The sequence below is a fragment of the Myxocyprinus asiaticus genome, chromosome 38 (assembly GCF_019703515.2).
Source record: "Myxocyprinus asiaticus isolate MX2 ecotype Aquarium Trade chromosome 38, UBuf_Myxa_2, whole genome shotgun sequence".
Classification (NCBI taxonomy): Eukaryota; Metazoa; Chordata; class Actinopteri; order Cypriniformes; family Catostomidae; genus Myxocyprinus; species Myxocyprinus asiaticus.
In genome coordinates this window covers 2,860,931-2,881,236 of record NC_059381.1, presented here as the reverse complement: position 1 = coordinate 2,881,236, position 20,306 = coordinate 2,860,931, and the positions used below count along the sequence as shown (strand labels likewise).

The 20,306-nt window shown below is 38.8% G+C and overlaps 2 protein-coding genes across 2 annotated transcripts in view; one reads left to right on the top strand and one right to left on the bottom strand.

Moving 5' to 3' along the window:
- Positions 1–1,692, bottom strand: part of LOC127429246 (SHC-transforming protein 3-like) — a 39,360-nt gene extending 37,668 nt beyond the window's left edge. Inside the window, exon 1 of the mRNA XM_051678170.1 lies at positions 180–1,692. Within this exon, the coding sequence (XP_051534130.1) occupies positions 180–785 (606 nt within the window). The 5' untranslated portion in view covers positions 786–1,692. The remainder of the gene's footprint in view (positions 1–179) is intronic.
- Positions 1,693–10,183: 8,491 nt separating this feature from the next.
- LOC127429283 (cyclin-dependent kinases regulatory subunit 2) lies at positions 10,184–19,356 on the top strand. The gene is made up of 3 exons (XM_051678237.1): positions 10,184–10,368; positions 10,825–10,952; positions 17,535–19,356. Exons 1-3 carry the CDS (start codon positions 10,310–10,312, stop codon positions 17,576–17,578), a joined length of 231 nt encoding a protein of 76 aa, XP_051534197.1. The 5' UTR covers positions 10,184–10,309; the 3' UTR covers positions 17,579–19,356.
- The last annotated feature ends 950 nt before the right edge of the window (positions 19,357–20,306 follow it).

Below are 20,306 nucleotides of genomic sequence, written 5' to 3'. Positions count from 1 at the left end.
CCTCCAGCTGCATAATTCCAAACCGTACACATAATCCTTCTGTGCCAACACACGCACAGGAAGATTCTGTATTCTACCTTTATGCTGCGTTAATCCTTCTGTTTCAGATGAAAAATCAAGGGAGGGTGTGAAAGGAAAAGCAGAGGAGACAGAAACAGAGGGGATTTGGCCAGTCTTACCTTAACAATGTATGTCACTCCAGGTCCAGAAATCTTCTCACTCAAGTGCAGCCATCCACGAGATGGCTTATTCACCAGTCCCCCGCAACCCGCGGCACCCATTCCACCCGCACCAGCTAGATTCCACCCCTCTCCGCTGGGCTGAAATTCTTCCATCCTCCCCTTCTTCCCCGAGCTCACAGAGCTCGGCTCCAGCGGGGTGTGAGGGGCTCCGGAAGCGGCCGAGGAGCACAAGCTGCCCCCAGTGGCCACCGTGAGGGCAGACGAGCTAGGGCTGCTCGAGCCACCTCCCCCCGTTCCTCCCTGGAGCTTGGACACGGCCAGGTCTTTGACAGTGGACGGCAGACCCTTGATGCTGAGCAGTCCGGAGGAGTTGGCGAATTTGAGGTTGGAGACTTTGTTGATGAGGGTGCACAAGGTGGTGCCGGACTCTTCTGCGGGGTCGGGGGGCAAGACCTCGGCTGGTGGGGTGTACAGAGGGTCGCCAACGGGCGGTGAGGGCGGGACGGCCGAGACCTTCGTATTCATGGAGAGACCGTGCAGAAGTTCATCGACAGACGTCACTGACTCATTCCGGAATCGGTTGTATTTAGCACGGTGAAGCATTCCCCTTGGTATGCTGGCCTACACGCCAACGGACACATCCAACTCCTGGCGGACCGTCCGCTCGTTTGGCATGCTGAAGCTGAGAAACTGTCCACACGCACGGACGCAAACGCCTGCTTGCTGGGCTCGAGGTAAAGAGAGCGGCAGGCTGTTGCTGCGGATGCTGCTGTCAGGGAAATCCAACGCTGCACAGCAGCTCAGGGACCAAAAATAAACCACAAAACACAGCATCCATGGAGACAAGAGTGCAATGAGAGAAAAGCAGCACTGGGTCGCTCCTTCACAGAGATAGAGGGCCAGAGATGGCAGAGAGAGAAAGAGAGAGAGACAGGGCTCTACTGAGAAGATGTCTCTCTCTCCCCCCACATCCTGGCAGATCCATGTACATGCATGACTCACTCGGAGAGAGAGAGAGCGAGCGAGAGACCCTTCTCAACAAAAGACTCACTGAACACTGCAGAACACTTTCTGTTACAGAAAAAACTCCCACTTACAGCTCGGTAGAACCAATCAATTCTCAAAATTTGCCTTGTCCATAGGAACGCCTCCCGGTTTCATTCAGTCCATGTGAAAATGAATAAATATGAACTGAACTGAAACTGTCTCCTCACTTGTATGTTATCTTTCCTTGATCAGTCAATCCATCAATAATGCAAATAACAATTAATCAAACCTAAGAATGATTCTAAAAACAGTTATAACAAATAAGCTTCGAAAAGAGGTGACATTCAATTGAAAAGTCACGTCATGTTCGTTAAGATGTTGGATTTTAACTAAGACTGCAAGAAACTTGCATTGTTTTCCATGGCGTTCACTAATTTTCAAGAACTACAATGATAATTTTGCTCATTCTGTTGCGTTTCATAAAGGCTCTCTATTGAGCAGAACCCATAAGGTGCGTTTCGTGATCTGCCATTGATTACGAACGAATCTACCAAATTAATTACTGAATCACCTTATGACAGTGAAAATGTAGTCTAAAAGAAATGCATTAATCTTTCGCCTGCAACTCGGATGATCTGGTACATTCTGCCTCGCGTATATATTGCCATTGTTAGCGGCAAAATCTGGTCAAATGTAAAGCACAAGATGCATATGGTTTTATCTCTTTGTTCGTCACGTCCGTTCTTCCTTACATACTATGAAACATCGCCATATTTCCATCTCCCTGTTCCACACTCAAAGCCTTCGTACAGAAGGCAAAACAAGCCGAGATGTGCTCCTGAATGAGCTTTGTTAAATAATTAAACATCCCTTTCAAATACACAATGTTGAGATGCAATCTCACTAAAATGCTGTCCGGATTCAGCAGCCAACGGGATGAAGCCCATGACATTAGGGCAGCAAAAAAGCAGCCATTCATGTAAAAATGTCCAGAGCCCAGAGCTAGTGTCAGTGGAGTAGCACAGTCATTCACAACGTTTCAGTAATGCTGCGGCTAACGCACTGCAGTCCCTCGTCTTGCTTTCCTGCTCGCCTGCAAGATGAAAAAAAAAGAAGAAAATACAGACAGAAAGAGAGAGAGGGAGAGCATGGGTTTGTCTTCTCCAATGAGATGAAAGCAAATAAGCAAAATAAGGTATCAGTCCTCCTCGCTCATTGTTGTCACGGAGATGCAGAATGGATGCTGAGGAGAGATGCTGCTGAAAATGATTTGGGCAGGCTGTGAATGGAGAGGCAGACAGGCATACCGACGTTTCTGTGAATGAAGTCAGGCCTCGGCAGCTTTCTGCACGGCAATCCCTTGGGATGGCGCCTGAGCAGCCAATCAGAGAAGAGCAGGATGACTCATTCAGGGTAGGCTGTCTGAATAGTGGGGCAAACCACTTGAATCACATGTGATGGGAGAAACCATTCACATCCATCAACATCACTGCATGCTGCATAAAAGCCTTGAATCCATGATACCTGCTACTAAAATATCTTCTGACGTGATGCTGGGGAGATTTTGCATGTTTTACAAAAAGCATGATAATGATTAAGGTCAAATTTTGCTCATTCATATGAATGAAGGATGATCAAAGAACATGAATGCTGAACTGAATCAACTGAATCGAAACTGTTCAAGCTCTTGTACATTTAGTACACTGTGTACTATCTCTGTATTACATAGTTTGTGTGTATACTGTACCTACTGTGCATAATGTGTAGTATGTACTGTACATAGTGAGTATAATGTGTATTCTATGCATTTGTCACAACACTACTGTCGCTTTGTTTGGAAATTTAAAAACAGGCATGGAAAATAAATACAGTGAACCAGATTTTAAGATTTTATTAAGAAAATGTGAGTGGTGTCTGCCTGTGCAAAACTCACTGACACAATTCTAGGTTGTTGAATGTTGTTGTCAGATCATTGCTATGTGGTTGCAAGGTTGTACAAAACTAAATATTTTTTTACTGAGTATTTTTGTCTTATTTTCCAGTAAGACATTAATCCCATAATACGACCTGTATCAAATTTGATATGCTAATTTCTAAAGCCTGTGCATCATTAGCATAATCAAAATAATGCAAAAAATCCTGTTGTCTGCAATGAACTACATGTCAGCTCACACCTGCTGGATGTTTCTGGGCATTTCTTGATGGAAAAATATATATTTGTTAAATTCCAAAAATGTCCACTTTTGCAAAAATGTTCTCGTTTTTTTATGTGAAGTCTTTGTTGCTTTTAATCAAGTAAAAGTGACAGTAATGATTATATTGTTACTGATAATTTAAAATGTGTATTTGCTGAATAAAAGCAACTTGTGCTTGGTTAAAGTTTTGTAAATTATTTTATTGAAATAGCCTGTTGGAATCCATGTATCAAATATAATACAACAGGCTTTTGAGGTATCTCGCAGTCACCATTACATCCCACCACAAAAAACAAATTAATAAAATAAATAAAATAAAAAAATCACAGAGCTTTGAAAATTCTGACATATATTTTTTATAAGATACATTTGAAGTGTGAACTAATATTTCTATATATTTTCTTATTTGCAGCCTGCTCTGTCATTATAAATATCTCATTAATTTACACTACAAGCTATTATGATGTCATCTTACCATAAGTTCCTGAGACCCAGCGATAAAAGTTTTACAATTGTCAATATAGTGTTTGGTGCATAAAATACATATAATAAAAATTGTTTATTGAAAAAATAATATTTTATTAATATTGTATTTGATGAGCTGAATTGAACTGTGACACATTTCAATCCATATTAATAGAGTAAGGAGAGGAAGTTGTCATGGCCAAACTCTCAAATATTTGGTATCTCTGAAAAGCCCAGAGAGTCCTCTGATAATACCCCAAGATTTACCACTGTACAAAAACTACATAACAAATGTCCTACACAAAAATTAATTACTGGACCTCAGAAGGATAATGACGTTTAAAGCCTAATGGATCAAATATGATACATTAAAAAAAGAAAATTGCAAAAAAAAAACAAAAAAAGTATTATTATTTTTTTACAATTTCTCTTTATAGTTTGTATAATGGTACTAAACAGTTTAATGTTAAAAAAAAAAAAAAAATAAAAAAAAAAAAATGCATTTTCGGACAATTGTTTCATATGTCAGGCTTTACAGGGTTAAGAAGCAGAAATACATGAGATATTAAGTCTTGTTTTCAGAGAAATCTAATTTAGTGAGGTTTTTGCTTAAAAAAGCTAAAATAGTTTGCCGTATTTTCTTCTTCCCCATAGGTAAATCGTTTTTTTCTTGTTATAAGCAAGAATACATTAATACATTTTGTTAGATTTTTCTCTGAAAGCAAGACTTTCTTATGTCATTTTGCTTCTCAGGTAAATGTATCTTGTTTTATGAATGTTTAGATATTTTACTGGAAAACAAGACAAAAATACTCAGTAAGAAAGTGATTTTACAGTGCAGGTTGTTGTGGGTGATTGTCAGAGCATTCTAAGGTGGTTACTAAGGAGATATGAGTGGTTGCTAGGTGGTTGCTATGGCAATGTAATGGATAAGGTGTTTAGAGCGGTTTTTAGAGCATTGTTATGCAGTTGCTAGAGTGTTGCGGGTGGTTGTCAGAGAGTTGTTGTGTGGTTGCTAAGGAGTTCAAAGTGGTTGCTAAGGTGTTCGGAGTGGTTTTTATCACACTGCTATGCAGTTACTAGGGGCTTGTGGTTGGCTGTCAGACTGTTGCTATGAGGCTGCTAAGCATGTGTGGACCCCCCCCCCAAAAGCTCTGGTTGTAGCCTAGTACCGGTCCTGTTGCTAAGGAGTTCTAAGTGGTTGCTAGGGTGTTCTGAGTGGTTGTTATGGTGTTTTGAGTGGTTGCTATGTGATTGATAAGGTGTTCAGAGTGGCACATTGCTATGCAGTTGCTGGAGTGTTGTTTGTGGTAGTCAGAGCATTGTAGAGCGGTTTCTGAGGGGTTCTGAGTGGTTGCTAGGGTGTTTTGAGTGGTTGCCTAGAGTGTTTTGAGTGGTTGCTATGCAGTTGCTAAGGTTTTCAGAGTGTTTTTGAACGCACTGCTATGCAGTTGCTGGAGTGTTGTGGGTGGAAGTCAGAGCATTGTTGTGCAGTTGCTGAGGGGTTTTGAGTGGTTGCTAGGATGTTTTGAGTATTTGCTAGGGTGTTCTGAGTGGTTGCTATGCAGTTGCAAAGGTGTTCAGAGTGTTGTTGAGCACATTGCTATGCAGTAGCTGGGGTGTTGTGGGTGATAGCCAGAGCATTGTTGTGCAGTTGCTGAGGGGTTTTGAGTGGTTGCTAGGATGTTTTGAGTATTTGCTAGGGTGGTCTGAGTGGTTGCTATGCAGTTGCTAAGGTGTTCAGAGTGTTTTGGAGCACATTGCTATGCAGTAGCTGGGGTGTTGTGGGTGATAGCCAGAGTATTGTTGTGCGTTGATGAGGGGTTCTAAGTGGTTGCTAGGGTGTTCTGAGTGGTTGCTATTCAGTTGCTAAGGTGTTCCGAGTGTTTTTGAAAGCATTGCTGGAGTGTTGTGGGTGGTTGTCAGAGCATTGCTTTACAGTTGCTGAGGGGTTCTGAGTGGTTGCTAGGGTGTTTTGAGTGGTTGCTAGGGTGTTCTGTGTGGTTTCTATGCAGCTGCTAAGTTATTCTGAGTGTTTTTGAGCGCATTGCTATGCTTTGCATGGGTGTTGTGGGTGGTTGTTAGGCATTTCTGAGTGATTGAGGTGGTTGCTATGTGGTGAATAAGGTGTTCCAGGTGGTTTTGAGCACATTGCTGTGCAGATGCTAGGGTGTTGCAGGTGGTTGCAACGGCATTGCTGTGCTTTTGCAAAGGAGTTGTGAGTGGTTGCTAGGTGGTTGCTTTGTGGTGGATAAGGTGTTCAGGGTGGTTTGTAGCATGCTGTGCTAGTCTATGGGATTTTTTTGCCTGTTTTATCATCTTCCAGGCAAAAAGTCAGATAGCTTAGAAAATTAACAATTTGCATGATTTGTGCTTTCATATCTGTTTATAGCACAGCGGTTCAGGACAAGCTACGCGCCGACATTTATTATTTAGGGTTAGGGGTTTAGCCCTAAGTATGAACAACAGATTTCAGATTTATCTCTATATACACTACATTAGTTCTCAGGCAGCTTGCTCACCTCATGGAACAGTTCATCGGGTTCATTTTCTATTCATAACACACCTGTATGCCCTGACCTGAAACAAGAAAAATAGAGAACATTTAAAACATACCAATAGGCAGTGAAACTCTTTCAATGTAAATTTATGTATTACACAATACACATTCTATATAAGTACTTATATTTATACACAGAGAGAGAGAAATAGAATATCGGAGAGATAGTGGGTAGCGATGTGCGTGATCTTCATTGTCATGACTGAAGTGTGTCGGGTTCACTCCTACACATGCTCATTAAAACAGCAAGAAATATATAAAGTGGAAGAGAGAGAGAGAGAGAGAGAGAGAGAGAGAGAGAGAGAGAGAGAGAGAGAGAGAGAGAGAGAGAGAGAGGAAGGCTTTCCTTCTAAATGTCCAACAATCACATGTCTATTGGCCAGTAACGTAGACCAAAACAGGAGCAATTTTAGTCCAGTGACTAATAGTTAGGTTTAGCCATCAGTGATGACATGAAACCATTCATTGTAACATAAACTTAAATTTATGATACACTAGGATTGTAAACAGGAGCCTATGAGGTTTGTCTATGACAATACATATTGCTCTTGGCTTTAGAAATAATATAAATTTTAAATATCCACTCTTATTAATACAAATTTTAATCTCTGTAAATATTATATAAAACTGCTGTTAATGAATTATATTTAGCAGAATACACTTTCCAATCGCATACAGACATATGCGGTAAGTCTCATACAGACAGATTCACTGCCTATAGGAACCTTTACTGTAACCATAGTTTCAAAGACAGCATAGCAACAGGAATGAGTCGAGGGGGTGGGCCATAATGATTGGCAGCTCACATCTGGTGAATGCCATTGGCTGCTGTGAGTTAGTGTGTTTGCATGAATGGAAACAGCAGTAAGATGGAATTCAGAAACGATGTAACCAGTAAGATAAATGTGAAAATAATAATAAAAGTTACCCTTTTACAAAAATAACACATTTTGTGCCATAATAAGAACTATATAAGTGTAATAAATAAGAACTTATGAATATATTGATCTGGTTTTAAGCTTTTTTGTAGTTCACTTCAATAGTCCTGTGGTGTGACAAATTAATTTTTAAAAAGTACAAATATTCCATGTAATCTCACAATTATTTTGAGGTCAGAAAAACTATTTAAGCAGAAAAATTTCATTTAAAACAGTTTTAGATGTTTAGAAGTATAGCATGTCACTCTGCATGAGACTGCTTGATATGTCATGTCTACTCCCTGTTGTAGTTTTGAAAAAAAAAGGAATTAAAGATGCTGTAAGCGATTATTACGGAGCCCCTGAAAGGACAGGGCGGGATATTTTTTCTAATATTGTTTTGCGTTCCCTCGCAATAGTTTAGCGTTCCCTCACAATAAGTTTTATATTCCCTCTCAATAGTTTGCGTTCCTTCGCAATAAGTTTTGCATTCCATCGCAATAAGTTTTGCGTTCCCTCGCAATAGTTCGTTTTCCCTCGCAATAGTTCGCGTTCCCTCGCAATAGTTTGCGTTCCACCACAATAAGTTTTGTGTTCCCTCCCAATAGTTTGCGTTCCCTCCCAATAGTTTGCGTTCCCTCGCAATAAGTTTTGCATTCCATTGCAATAAGTTTTGCGCTCCCTCGCAATAGTTTGCGTTCCACCACAATAAGTTTTGTGTTCCCTCCCAATAGTTTGCGTTCCCTCACAATAAGTTTTGTTTTCCCTCCCAATAGTTTGCGTTCCCTCCCAATAGTTTGCGTTCCCTCGCAATAAGTTTTGCATTCCATTGCAATAAGTTTTGCGCTCCCTCGCAATAGTCTGCGTTCCCTCGCAATAGTTCGTGTTCCATCGCAAAACGTTTTGTGTTCCCTCGCAATAGTTCGCGTTCCATCGCAATAAGTTTGGCGCTCCCTCACAATAGTTTGCGTTCCCTCACAATAAGTTTTGTGTTCCCTCCCAATAGTTTGCGTTCCTTCGCAATAAGTTTTAAGTTCCCTCGCAATAGTTTGCATTCCATCGCAATAAGTTTTGCGTTCCAATGCAATAAGTTTTGCATTCCCTCACAATAGTTTGCGTTCCCTTGCAATAAGTTTTGCGTTCCCTCGCAATAGTTTGCGTGCCCTCATAATACACTTTGCAAGCCTTCATAATAGTTTTGCGTTCCCTCGCAATTGTTTGTGTTCCCTCACAATAAGTTTTGCATTCCATTGCAATAAGTTTTGCGTTCCCTTGCAATAGTTCGCGTTCCATCGCAAAACGTTTTGCGTTCCCTCGCAATAGTTCGCGTTCCATCGCAATAAGTTTGGCGCTCCCTCACAATAGTTTGCGTTCCCTCACAATAAGTTTTGTGTTCCCTCCCAATAGTTTGCGTTCCTTTGCAATAAGTTTTAAGTTCCCTAGCAATAGTTTGCATTCCATCGCAATAAGTTTTGCGTTCCAATGCAATAAGTTTTGCATTCCCTCACAATAGTTTGCGTTCCCTTGCAATAAGTTTTGCGTTCCCTCGCAATAGTTTGCGTGCCCTCATAATACATTTTGCATGCCCTCATAATAGTTTTGCGTTCCCTCGCAATTGTTTGCGTTCCCTCACAATAAGTTTTGCGTACCCTCATAATAGTTTTGCGTTCCCTTGCAATAGTTTGCGTTTCCTCACAATAAGTTTTGCATGCCCTCGCAATAAGTTTTGCATGCCCTCGCAATAAGTTTTGCATGGCCTCGCAATAGTTTTGCGTTCCCTCGCAATAGTTTTGCATTCCCTCGCAATAAGTTTTGCGTGCCCTCGCAATAGTTTGCGTTCCCTCACAACAGGTTTTGCGTTTCCTTGCAATAAGTTTTGCGTGCCCTCGCAAGTTTTCCATTCTCTCACAATAAATTTACCATGATTTGACTAAATTAACCATATTTTAACCTTGATATTCATAGTAAAACCATAGTAATAATACCATGGTATTTATAGCCAATACGAATTAATATTGCTTAATATTGACAGGTAGAAAGCGTCATTGTCTGCGATCCGCTGACACTTGTTTATAGTATCAGCAAAAAACAGTATTGAGCTGTCACAGAAACAGGTAATATATCTCACAACACTTATTTCATTAATATCTTTCAGGGAGTAGGAACATTTAGTCAGTGTTGGGTAAGTTACTCTAAAAAAGTAATTAATTACTAACTACTAATGACATCTTCTACTGTGTAATTAGATTACTGTACTAATTACTCTGTCTGAAAAGTAATTGCATTACTTATTACTAATTACTTTCTAAAACCCTCATCAACCTCGACCAGATGAAAAATACAAGGATAGACATGAAACTGTTCTTTTAATTCTTTCAAATAAATTATACAAAATCAAATAAATTATTCATGAACTGGCCAAAGAATTTAAAGGGGCAGCTTTAAATTAGAAAACACATCAGATGATTTTAAATTCACTATTGTTTTAATAAAAAATAAAATAAATCATTGTTCCATGAAAAAATTATTTGCATCATCGTTAAATAAAATGTAATACAGTTTTAGATACATTTTTATTTTATTTTACAGTTTTTACCTTTCAAGTGGTGTAACTGTCGAGCATAGATAACAATATCCTGGTGGTGTGGTGGATTGTACAGTTTACCTCACAATAGCAGGTTTATGACAAAAAAAACAAATACTACACACTTTACCTTTAATATAAGGATTATAAGGTGAACGATCTAATATGTAAAGCGCTTGGTGACATTTTTGAACACATACGAACAGAGCAACGTCCCTCACGCTGCCCTTACGACGTGATGACGCTCACATCACTCACGTGACCCTTTTCAGCCAATCAGAGACGGCGGCTCCGGTTGAATTGCGGTTTCAAAACTGTCTCGGGTGAAGTTTGTGAGAAAGTTGCGAGCGAGATTACGGCTGAATTACTGTTTCGCGGGGCGATATCTCAAGAACCTTTCGCTAATTTCATGATCAAAAATGTCTCATAAACAGATCTACTACTCCGATAAATACACAGATGATCATTATGAATACAGGTAAAATTCAAGTCGAGAAGGTTTGAGTTACTTGAAGGCCTCAGTGAGGCGTGTTTGATCAAATATCATTTATTTAATCTCATATCAGCGTACAATTTAATCGTTGAGCATTGTTTAATAGAGTTGGGGTATATCTCTGATCATAATGTATTTTTCAAGACAAGTTTTTACCCTTTAACTCGATTTGGCTGACTCCCAAACAGGGGCGTAGATTCCAGGGGGGATGGGGGAGAGGTAACCCCTCAATAATCAAAACAAGCAAGTACAAACCCCCCAATAGTTATACAATGATCAATGGAAACATGACATTTTTCACACTGTAACCCCCCCAGTCTTCAAGCCAAATCTATGCCCGATTAGTGACATTTAATATAGTGTAACATTATCTTCATGACGGTCTCTGTATTTATTACCTAAATTAAACTGAATGCTGTTTATTGTCATTTCTGATTACAGACATGTGGTCTTACCGCAGGAACTGGCCAAAGAGGTGCCCAAATCCCATCTGATGTCCGAGGATGAGTGGAGGAGACTGGGCGTGCAGCAGTCACTGGGATGGGTCCATTACATGATCCATGAACCTGGTCTGTATTATAAAACACATGGTTTCGTCTAGATCAGGGGGAGGGCTCGACATTAAGCATTATAATGTGCTTGTTTTGTCCAGAAAGAAAAAAGAACATGTATTGGTTACATGCTCAAGTAGTAACATCAAAGTTTCGATTGTATGGTTTCTTTTTTTGGGGGGGGGGATTTTTCCCCTTTTTCACCCAATTTGGAATGCCCAATTCCCAATGCACTTTGTTAAGTCCTCGTGGTCACGTAGTGATTCGCCTCAAGTCCAGGTGGCGGAGGACGAATCCCAGTCGCCTCCGCGTCTGAGACCATCAACCCGTGCATCTTATCACGTGGTTTTTTGTGCACGTTGCCACGGAGACGTAGCACGTGTGGAGGCTTCACGTCATCCACCGCGGCATCCGCGCTCAACTCACCACGTGACCCACTGAGAACGAACCACGTTATAGCAACCACGAGGAGGTTACCCCATGTGACTCTACCCTCCCTAGCAACCAGGCCAATTTGGTTGCTTAGGAGACCTGGCTGGAGTCACTCAGCACGCCCTGGGAATCGAACTAGCGAACTAGTGAACTCCAGGGGTGGTAGCCAGTGTCTTTTATCTCTGAGCTAGTCCGGCCCCCTCGATTGTATGTTTTCTAAAATTTCGACGGATGGTCAACCTTATAGTATTATACCTATGCAATCGACTAGATCAGAGTTGTCAAACTCAGTTCCTGGAGGGCCGCAGCCCTGCAGAGTTTAGTTCCAGCCCTGCTCCAAAATGCCTCCTTGTAATCTTCAAGCACTCCTGAAGACCTTGATTAGCTGCTTCAGGTGTGTTTAATTATGGTTGGAGCTAAACTCTGCTGGACTGTGGCCCTCCAGGAACCGAGTTTGACACCCCTGAACTAGATTATCTGGGACAGAAATGTAAACTGCGCTGGGTAGGGGAGGTTATTTTATGTTACATGTACACACGGTAGTCAAATAAAGGAACGCATCCATCACATTATTTACAGCAGGGGTGCTCACACTTCTATGAGATCTACTTTTCCATCATGTTATTGCAGTAAGATATACCATACACAATATATACATTTATCACTATACCAACAATTCAGTAGTCTTTAGTGAAATGTGTTGATTTTTGATACCAAGTCAAGTGGCTTTTATTGTCATTTCAACCATAAACAGCTAGTATGGTGAAACGAAACACCGTTCCTCCAGGACCATGGTGCTACTTAAAAACAACATGAAACAACATAAAACAAATACAGAACTACATGAGACTACACAGAACTAAAAGACCTACACATTTCTACATAAAGCGCATGTGCAAACAGTACAAGATGGTTCAATAATTGCTGAAACCAGCTTCAGTAGCACAACAAATAATAGCCTAACACAAACTAATTTAATTATAAAAGGATTAAGTTCTGAAGTTATTATTCAAGAGTAGTAAACAGTCAGTAATAATATAACAAAAGAAAAGAAAATTTTTAAATAATTAAGAAAACAGTGCTTTTTAACAGATTTTAAAAGAAATTAACACTATCAAGTATTCAATTAAATGTTCCAAATGAATTTGACAAACTACTACTGGTCTTCCCTGTATGAATAATACTTTAATACTTTTGTATTAGAGTTATACTAGTAAAATTATCCAGCCAAGAGCAGTGAGTGGGTTATTTTTTTTTTCCTTTTTTTTTTTCTCCCAATTTGGAATGCCCAATTCCCACTACTTAGTAGGTCCTCGTGGTGGTGCGGTTACTCACCTCAATCCGGGTGGCGAAGGACAAGCCTCAGTTGCCTCCGCTTCTGAGACCGTCAATCCATGCATTTTATCACGTGACTCGTGCATGACACCGCGGAGACTCACAGCACGTGGAGGCTCATGCTACTCTCCGTGATCCACACACAACTTACCACACGCCCCACTGAGAGTGAGAACCACTAATCGCGACCACGAGGAGGTTACCCCATGTGACTCTACCCTCCCTAGCAACCGGGCCAATTTGGTTGCTTAGCAGACCTGGCTGGAGTCCCTCAGCACACCCTGGATTCGAACTCGCGACTCCAGGGGTGATAGTCAGCGTCAATACTCGCTGAGCTACCCAAGCCCCCTATAAGGGGTTCTTAAACGTTCTTTTTTTTGTTTGTTTCCTTGGGACCCACACTTACAAAACCGTGCAATATGCTATTTGCTATATCCGTTAATTTATTCACTTTTTATGTCTAAAACAATTGTGATATAGACAGACTATTAAAAAAATCATTATTATTCTTTTAAACAAACTAAATTTTAACTAAAAATAAATATTTGAACATGCACACTCTCAAATTGTAGAAATAAAGAATAAATATAGTTTTATATTTTGTTACCCCAACAAAAATGTACCATAGAAACCATTAAATACCATAGTTACTACAGTTATGGTTAATAAAATAAAAATGTTAAAAAAGATAAAACTGGTGATTACCTTTTAGTCAGGAAAAAGTAGAAAGATTCTGAATGCTTTTTACACAGTTTGAAGTTTTATAGTAGGCATGGTAACAATAAATGCAGCAACTTTGGTGTTTTGGCCGAAACTATGGTTACCATGGTAAATGGTTCATTCATTTGTGAATAACAAGGTGCGTCCCAAACCATACACATCTGCACTATTCTACGCCATTTTGCAGTGTAAGTAGTGCAAGTTGAACGATTACACTGAAAATGCAGAAAAAAAAAGTCTACTTTAAGTACCCGGATGATGCATAGGGTTTTGTATGTTGGACACTTCATGCACTTAATGCACGCGGCTTGCCGTATGTAGCGGAAGAGGCTGAGTTACCTGGCTGTGCTGTTGGTCCGACAAAACACTTGTAAATAATGAAGAATGTAGCAGCAAGCGAAACTTCAGTGGATACAGCACCTTACAAATGTGAGTTGAATGCTTTACCATCACCCCAAGCTGTGTGAATATGTACGTTGTTTGAGATATAAGTGTTGAACTGAGTTTGGCTAATGTGCTAAAGCTAGTGTCAACACATCACTTGCATTTGAAACATCACTTCCGCCAGCTGTTAAACGCCGAATGCTTCCGTGTAGTAAAAACTGTTAAGTGTTCCATTTGGGACAATACAACACTTTGAAAATTCATACACTACATGGCTGAGTGCATAGTACATTTAATAAGTGCACGTATTTCTGCTCATGTTCAACGTTATATCAATTCTTAACTATTTTCCTAACTTGAAAAACTGCTTTTCATCTTGTTCTGCCAGAATCTTCATGGCTTTCTCTTAATATGCGGGTGCCACGTGAGGATGCCGTCTTATTTCAGGGTTCCCATGCTTCCTGAAAAACCTGGAATTTTGCAATGCAGTTTTCCAGTCATGGAAAATTGGAAAAATACCTAAATATCCTGGAAAATAATTATTTGTCCTGGAAAATATTTTAGTATAATAGAACTGTCGTTGCTAACAAGGTTTTTGTTACATGCACAAAAACATGGTAACAATCAGGACTCAGAATTGGAGTCAAATACACAAACTCGGATCATTTTGTCACTGCCGGCGGCTGCGCATTGTGAAACAACGTCAACGGTTAACTGTCATGAACAAAGCCCTTTCACAGACTTTTTCTGGTCATCTGCTTTACTACGATGAAATAGTTTAAGTATTGTTATAGTACAAAATGCAACAGCAATGCTGGAACGAACAAATTGTTAACCACAAAAACATTTTCGAAACTTTAGACAATGATGACGGTCGGATCACTGGTACTTTGGTAGCGTGGTGATACGGCCATCACACCTCGGGCTGTGAATTAATTTTCAATAATTTAATGGTCGTAGTCTGCTTATACCGCGGTAACCACATGTAGTATGCGAAAAACACGGACGGAATCACAGAATCTAGTCAAAAATGGCATTAGCTATAAAACGCAGAATGTCATGGAATATGACATATTTGGACGAAAATGAATGTCTGCACAAATTAAAATTGCGATATGTCCTAGTGTGATAATTAAACTGCAAAGTCTGTGATTTAATTGAATAAATATATAATCTAATCAAAGTGATGCGCACTTCAAAATTACTGTGTGAAGCTGGATGCTCGCACTGAAAACACCTCATGATCATCGCGCATACACGCTCTGTGCTCTGACAGAGAGCAGAGAACTCTGAAGTGTGCAGAACATACAGACTATGTATTTATTTAATAAAATCACAGCTTAATGGGGATTAATAGCCACACTAGGTCATGAAGCAAACTGCTTATCGAATGTCCAAAACACATCGAAATGCCAAAATAAAAGCTCGATTTAAATGGATGCATGTATTTTTGCTTCAATATGTCACTTCTTGGGCACAAAAAATGTCCTGGAAAAATGTGCTTTGAAAAGAATGGGAATCCTGATTATGAGCGACTTTTTACTTCGATCTTGCCCATAAAACGCATTGTTGGCGCTCCTCACATTTCTGATCCTTTATATAAAACAGAGACAAACAAATTAATTGTGGAATTTGTCATCTTTCTGAATGGCTAGTGTACATGTTAACCATGGTGTCATGAAAAATGACAAAATGAGTAACCCTTTGACCGCAGCACCTGACGGCACTCCCGCCTCGCCTGATGTTGCGGTGAAACAGAGCATGCCTATTATATTGTGGAAAAAAGCTGAAAGACAGTCCCGGTGTTGTGCCTAAATTTGACTCCCTGCCAGATTCTGACTTCCTGCTACCTGATTGGCCCTTATCCCTACACCCATCTCTAATCCTAACCGTCATTGGTCCCTACCCTAAAGCCCATTCCTACACCTACCCCTAAACATAAGGATATAGGGAGTCAAAATTCGGCAAGACAGTGGCCAACACAACAGCTTGGACGAGTGCTCTGAACGGAGCGCATTGCTTTTAGCAATTTCAGTTACACATACTAAGGAAATAAATACACTAATATTAAAATGTGTCGCGACCCAACATGTATGGCTATGTGACCCATAGTTTAAGAAACTCTGATCTAGATCAATGAAAAAGACTTGAATCAGTGCACATTAATGCTGCGAACTGACCCAGGATCAGCTGTTTTGAAGCTGGGCTTGTATATGGTTCACTCTTGAGATGCAAACTCTAACCTACTATTGTCCTATTAAAGTTAGAACAGAGCAGGGGTTTTCATGCGTTTTGATGCCTAGGACCACCAAATATGACAATCACCTTGTGAGGGACCCTCTCCTAAAATATATAAAGGTGCTGTAAGCGATTTCAGCTGTTCTGCTTCCACGAGACTGAGCCGTTGAATTAGCTATGCCCCCTCTTTCCAAAACCCCACAATACAAAGATAACAAATGAGCTTTATTGAAACAGACATTGTGCAGAATCGGTTGTTAAAAACAACGGCAGCAAAATAGCGCCCTCAGCTGACAACTGTTATGAACAACATGCCATAAAAATGGCATTAAGCCTCAATAATTTGCTGTAACTACAATACAATGAGAACGCAAAAAATTATTGACAGGCAGAAAGCGTCAGAGACCGCAGACATATTTTTATTTGCTGAACTGTCACAGAGACAGGTGAGATATCTCACAACACTTATTTCATTAATATCTTTCAGGGAGTAGGAACATTTTTTGCACACGTTTCCATGAAAAAAATCGCTTGCAACACCTTTAATATATAATAAATAATTTAGCTTTTATATTTGTATTGTACTAATGCCAAAATAAATTAAAATGATATCTGTAGGGAATCACTTATGTTTCAGACAATTATTGACCAAATTAAAACCATCAATATAAACCGCCGATATCAACAATCCTTTTTTCATATCGGCGATTGCATGCTGATCGCATAAGCATGAAAATGCTGATATGAAAAAACAATGGTTTACTTATAATTACGTAATTTATTGTGTTATTTTAAGTTTATAGCCATTTGTCTGTGTGTACTATTAAGATATACCTGCTACCAAAATAAAATCATTAATAAAAAGGAAAGCATGTCGAAAATGCATAATATACATTTGTAATGTTCAATCATAATATGTAAAATGTGAGTTTTGTTGTTTAGAACTGCAAAAACAAAGTGCAAAAAATGTTTTAGAAGTGCAAAATAACCTTTCTCCAAATTTAAATGTATATAATTTCTATTACATTTTTTGGCCTGTCATGTGTTTAACAGATCCAGTTTATGTTCAATGGAAATGATTTATTGTTAGAGTAATAAAATGGCTTTTTAACACATTTTAAAAGCACAATTACTAAGCAAAATAAGGTACATATTATTGGTACAGTATAGGTTTTTGTATTGTATAGGCCAAAACTGTTCATATCGGTGCATCCCTAATTATCTGGAAAATATTACTTTTGTTTTTTCATATTTCATACATTTAAAATATTAAATATATAACCCTGAATAGAAACATTTTGATTAAACAGAAATGGCAATAGGGTCAAATTGGTTAAATATAGTATACTTTTGAACATTTATGAACACTTTTTTTTTTTTTTTTTACGGACCCCCTCGCAGGCCCCTGGGGGTCCCCAGTTTAAAAAAAAAAAAAAAAAAACCTGGGTTATAGTGTTTTAATAATCTCTTTTTTTCTTTTCATCTCTTCAGAACCTCATATTCTGCTGTTTAGGAGACCTCTTCCAAAACAATAACGGTGACGTTTCTTCCCTGTTGTTCTGGAACATTCCTGTGGATGAATCTGGTATTCAGTGAATACTTACAAACTTATCACGTTTCTGGACTCCTGTGGCCACGAAGCTGCGTTTAACAGCGTTTATGCTCGGACAGAGAATCAAGGGAATATGGGAAATGTATTTTCAGTGAGAATTTAAGGGTTCTTAACTCATCAAAAATCATCTGACCAAAAGTGCCTCTTGGGGTAGAAGCTAAACCTTTAAAGATTTGTGTGTACAATAAAAGTCTGTGATGCATTATGAGTGTTTAAGAAACCTAAATCAGTGTTCTTTATAGCTGAACTAAATGAAACGTATTTGGATAAAAGATGTACTGTAAGTTCAAAAAAATGGCTGTGTATTGGCTGAGACATTCTCAGGTTGAAACTCTTTGGTTTGCATGTGATATATTAGGGAAAGCAATTGTATACTGTAAAGATGCTTTATAAAGTTTAAATGGTGCTCATCATGAATGAAAGGTGTGCACACTTCTATAGAGAAAGAGACCTCTCTTAGAGAATATCTTATGATTAGAAAAAACTGTCTTTAATTACGACAGCACTATCTGCAGCTGTGCTACTCGAGACCTTTTGGAAATCGTTTATTGTTGACAAGGTTTATAAAGCAAGAACAAATATTTTGACCCTTCATCACAAAAGTAATTATGTCTATAATTAGTTGTTTTATTCTTGATTAAATTCTTGCAACTCTTTGTAATAAATGCAGCCTTGTACAAGATTTGTTAGTGGTCTCTTTTCAGTGGATAGCAGCATTGCACAAATTTCAACTCAAGAGGCCGCCACATCACAACTAATTCAGTCAAGTCAATCAGAAGCATCATTCTAGTGAGTCGGTTCGTTCTAGCGATTTGTTTCGAAGATCACTCCAGATTTGCATGTCTTCCGTCAGCAGTTGTTGATGCACAACACTTTCTATAGAAATCTAAAACTGTTGTTATGCTGTTCTAGCATGTACTTTTCTCAACAGTTTATTCAAATTAAATCCTGTAGCACTTTTTGCTTCCACAGGATGAATCGCTTGTGGTTATACAATTTCGGATCTTTTTATTAATAAAATAATTGTGGTTAGAGGGATTCAATAATTCCTTATTTTTTTCAAAATGATTATTTTTTTTAGAAAAAACCAGCGTTTTACAAATTGTTTAAACGTGCTAAATATGATGCAATCATGTACCACCATTTCTGCCAAAAATAAGTTATCAAGGAGCTGGATACTACAGCTTTAACCCTTATGCGACCTTCGGGACATTTTTGTCTTTTTCATTTTTGTTTTTTCGATCATTTTGGCTGTGTTAATGCCAACGGCATAAATGTTGCCAAAGGTGTGTATTTTTGGGGAATTTTGATATTTCAACCTCAGTTCCTATAATACATCTATAATACACTGTGAACACAAAATATTCACACTCAGGACCTTCAGGATAAAAATGTCCCCAATGAAACCCATTAAAACTGCAATATTTGATCCCAGTGCCATTAAAGCATAAAATCATGAATTCTATGATATTATGCTTTTATTCCAGAGTCCTGGCTTCAAAATGTATTTATTTTATATTTTCCACCAGATGGCGCCATTTTTCACATGTTTAGCCTATGGAGCAAATACATGCTTTTTTCCTATTTTCTGTTTGCTGTATTATAGAGCACTGCAGGCCAACTGAATTAATGATGCAGCTAAAATTGTGTGTGTGTTTTGTATGTGTGTATTGAGAATGTGTGTGTGTAAAAAAAAAAACAGTGGCATTATATAAATAAACTGGCATTTAAAGGGTTAAAATCCTGAAAATAAATGAATATTTGGTAGTTATGATCAGGACTGATGTTGGTGTTTTTATCTGACACTGCACAAAAAAATAATAATGCATCAAAATCAATGTTGTTGCTAATCACTGACATATCCCAGACTGTGATAATCCCCCCCTTCCTCCCCCCAAATTGTTTTTTGTCCTCTAAGGTCCTCTAAGTAACTTTTTTTGACGCACAAGGGTTAAACAGCCAACAGTTAGGCTCAGGGATGACATTACTTGGCAAAGGAAGACATAGCCAACTATTTAATTAGCAGTAATGTTTTTAAATCGCTGTTGCCACTATTATTATACCTCTAAAATCACAACTTAAAGAAATAGTTCACCCAAAAATGAAAATTCTCAATTTACTCACCCTCATGATATCCCTGATGTGTATGACAAATGAAGATTTTTAGAAGAATATCTCAGCTCTGTAGGTCCTCACAATGCAAGTGAATGGTGACCAAAATTTTGAAGGTCCAAAAGGCATATAAAGGCAGCATAAAAGTAATTCAAACGATTCCAGAGGTTTAATCCATGTCTTCATATCCACACACACACACACATATATATATATATATATATATATATATATATATATGTTATATACATTGGCTTCAGAGTACAACTTAAATTGATTCTAAAAATAGCTGTCAAAATGACAAAGGTTTGCATGTATTCAACAAAATACATTTGGCATTAAAGGTGCACTCAGTAACTTTTGTCTTTGTGTCATCTTGGACTTACACTGACACCTAGTGGCTTGGATGCAGCATCATTTAAAATCACTAGTTTTCAGTTTCAGAGAAATGTACTATTCACGGTCAGCCATGATTACTTTAATCAATGAGTGCAAGTGTCAAATAACAGTACAGTTACGGAGATTAAGCGTGTAGTATT

Excerpts from the sequence above, each read along its gene's own strand:
- LOC127429283 (XM_051678237.1), top strand. The coding sequence starts at position 10,310 with ATGTCTCATAAACAGATCTACTACTCCGATAAATACACAGATGATCAT. Across the intron at positions 10,369-10,824 it reads GATGATCATTATGAATACAG|ACATGTGGTCTTACCGCAGG; the intron begins GTAAAATTCAAG and ends TTCTGATTACAG. Across the intron at positions 10,953-17,534 it reads TTACATGATCCATGAACCTG|AACCTCATATTCTGCTGTTT; the intron begins GTCTGTATTATA and ends TCATCTCTTCAG.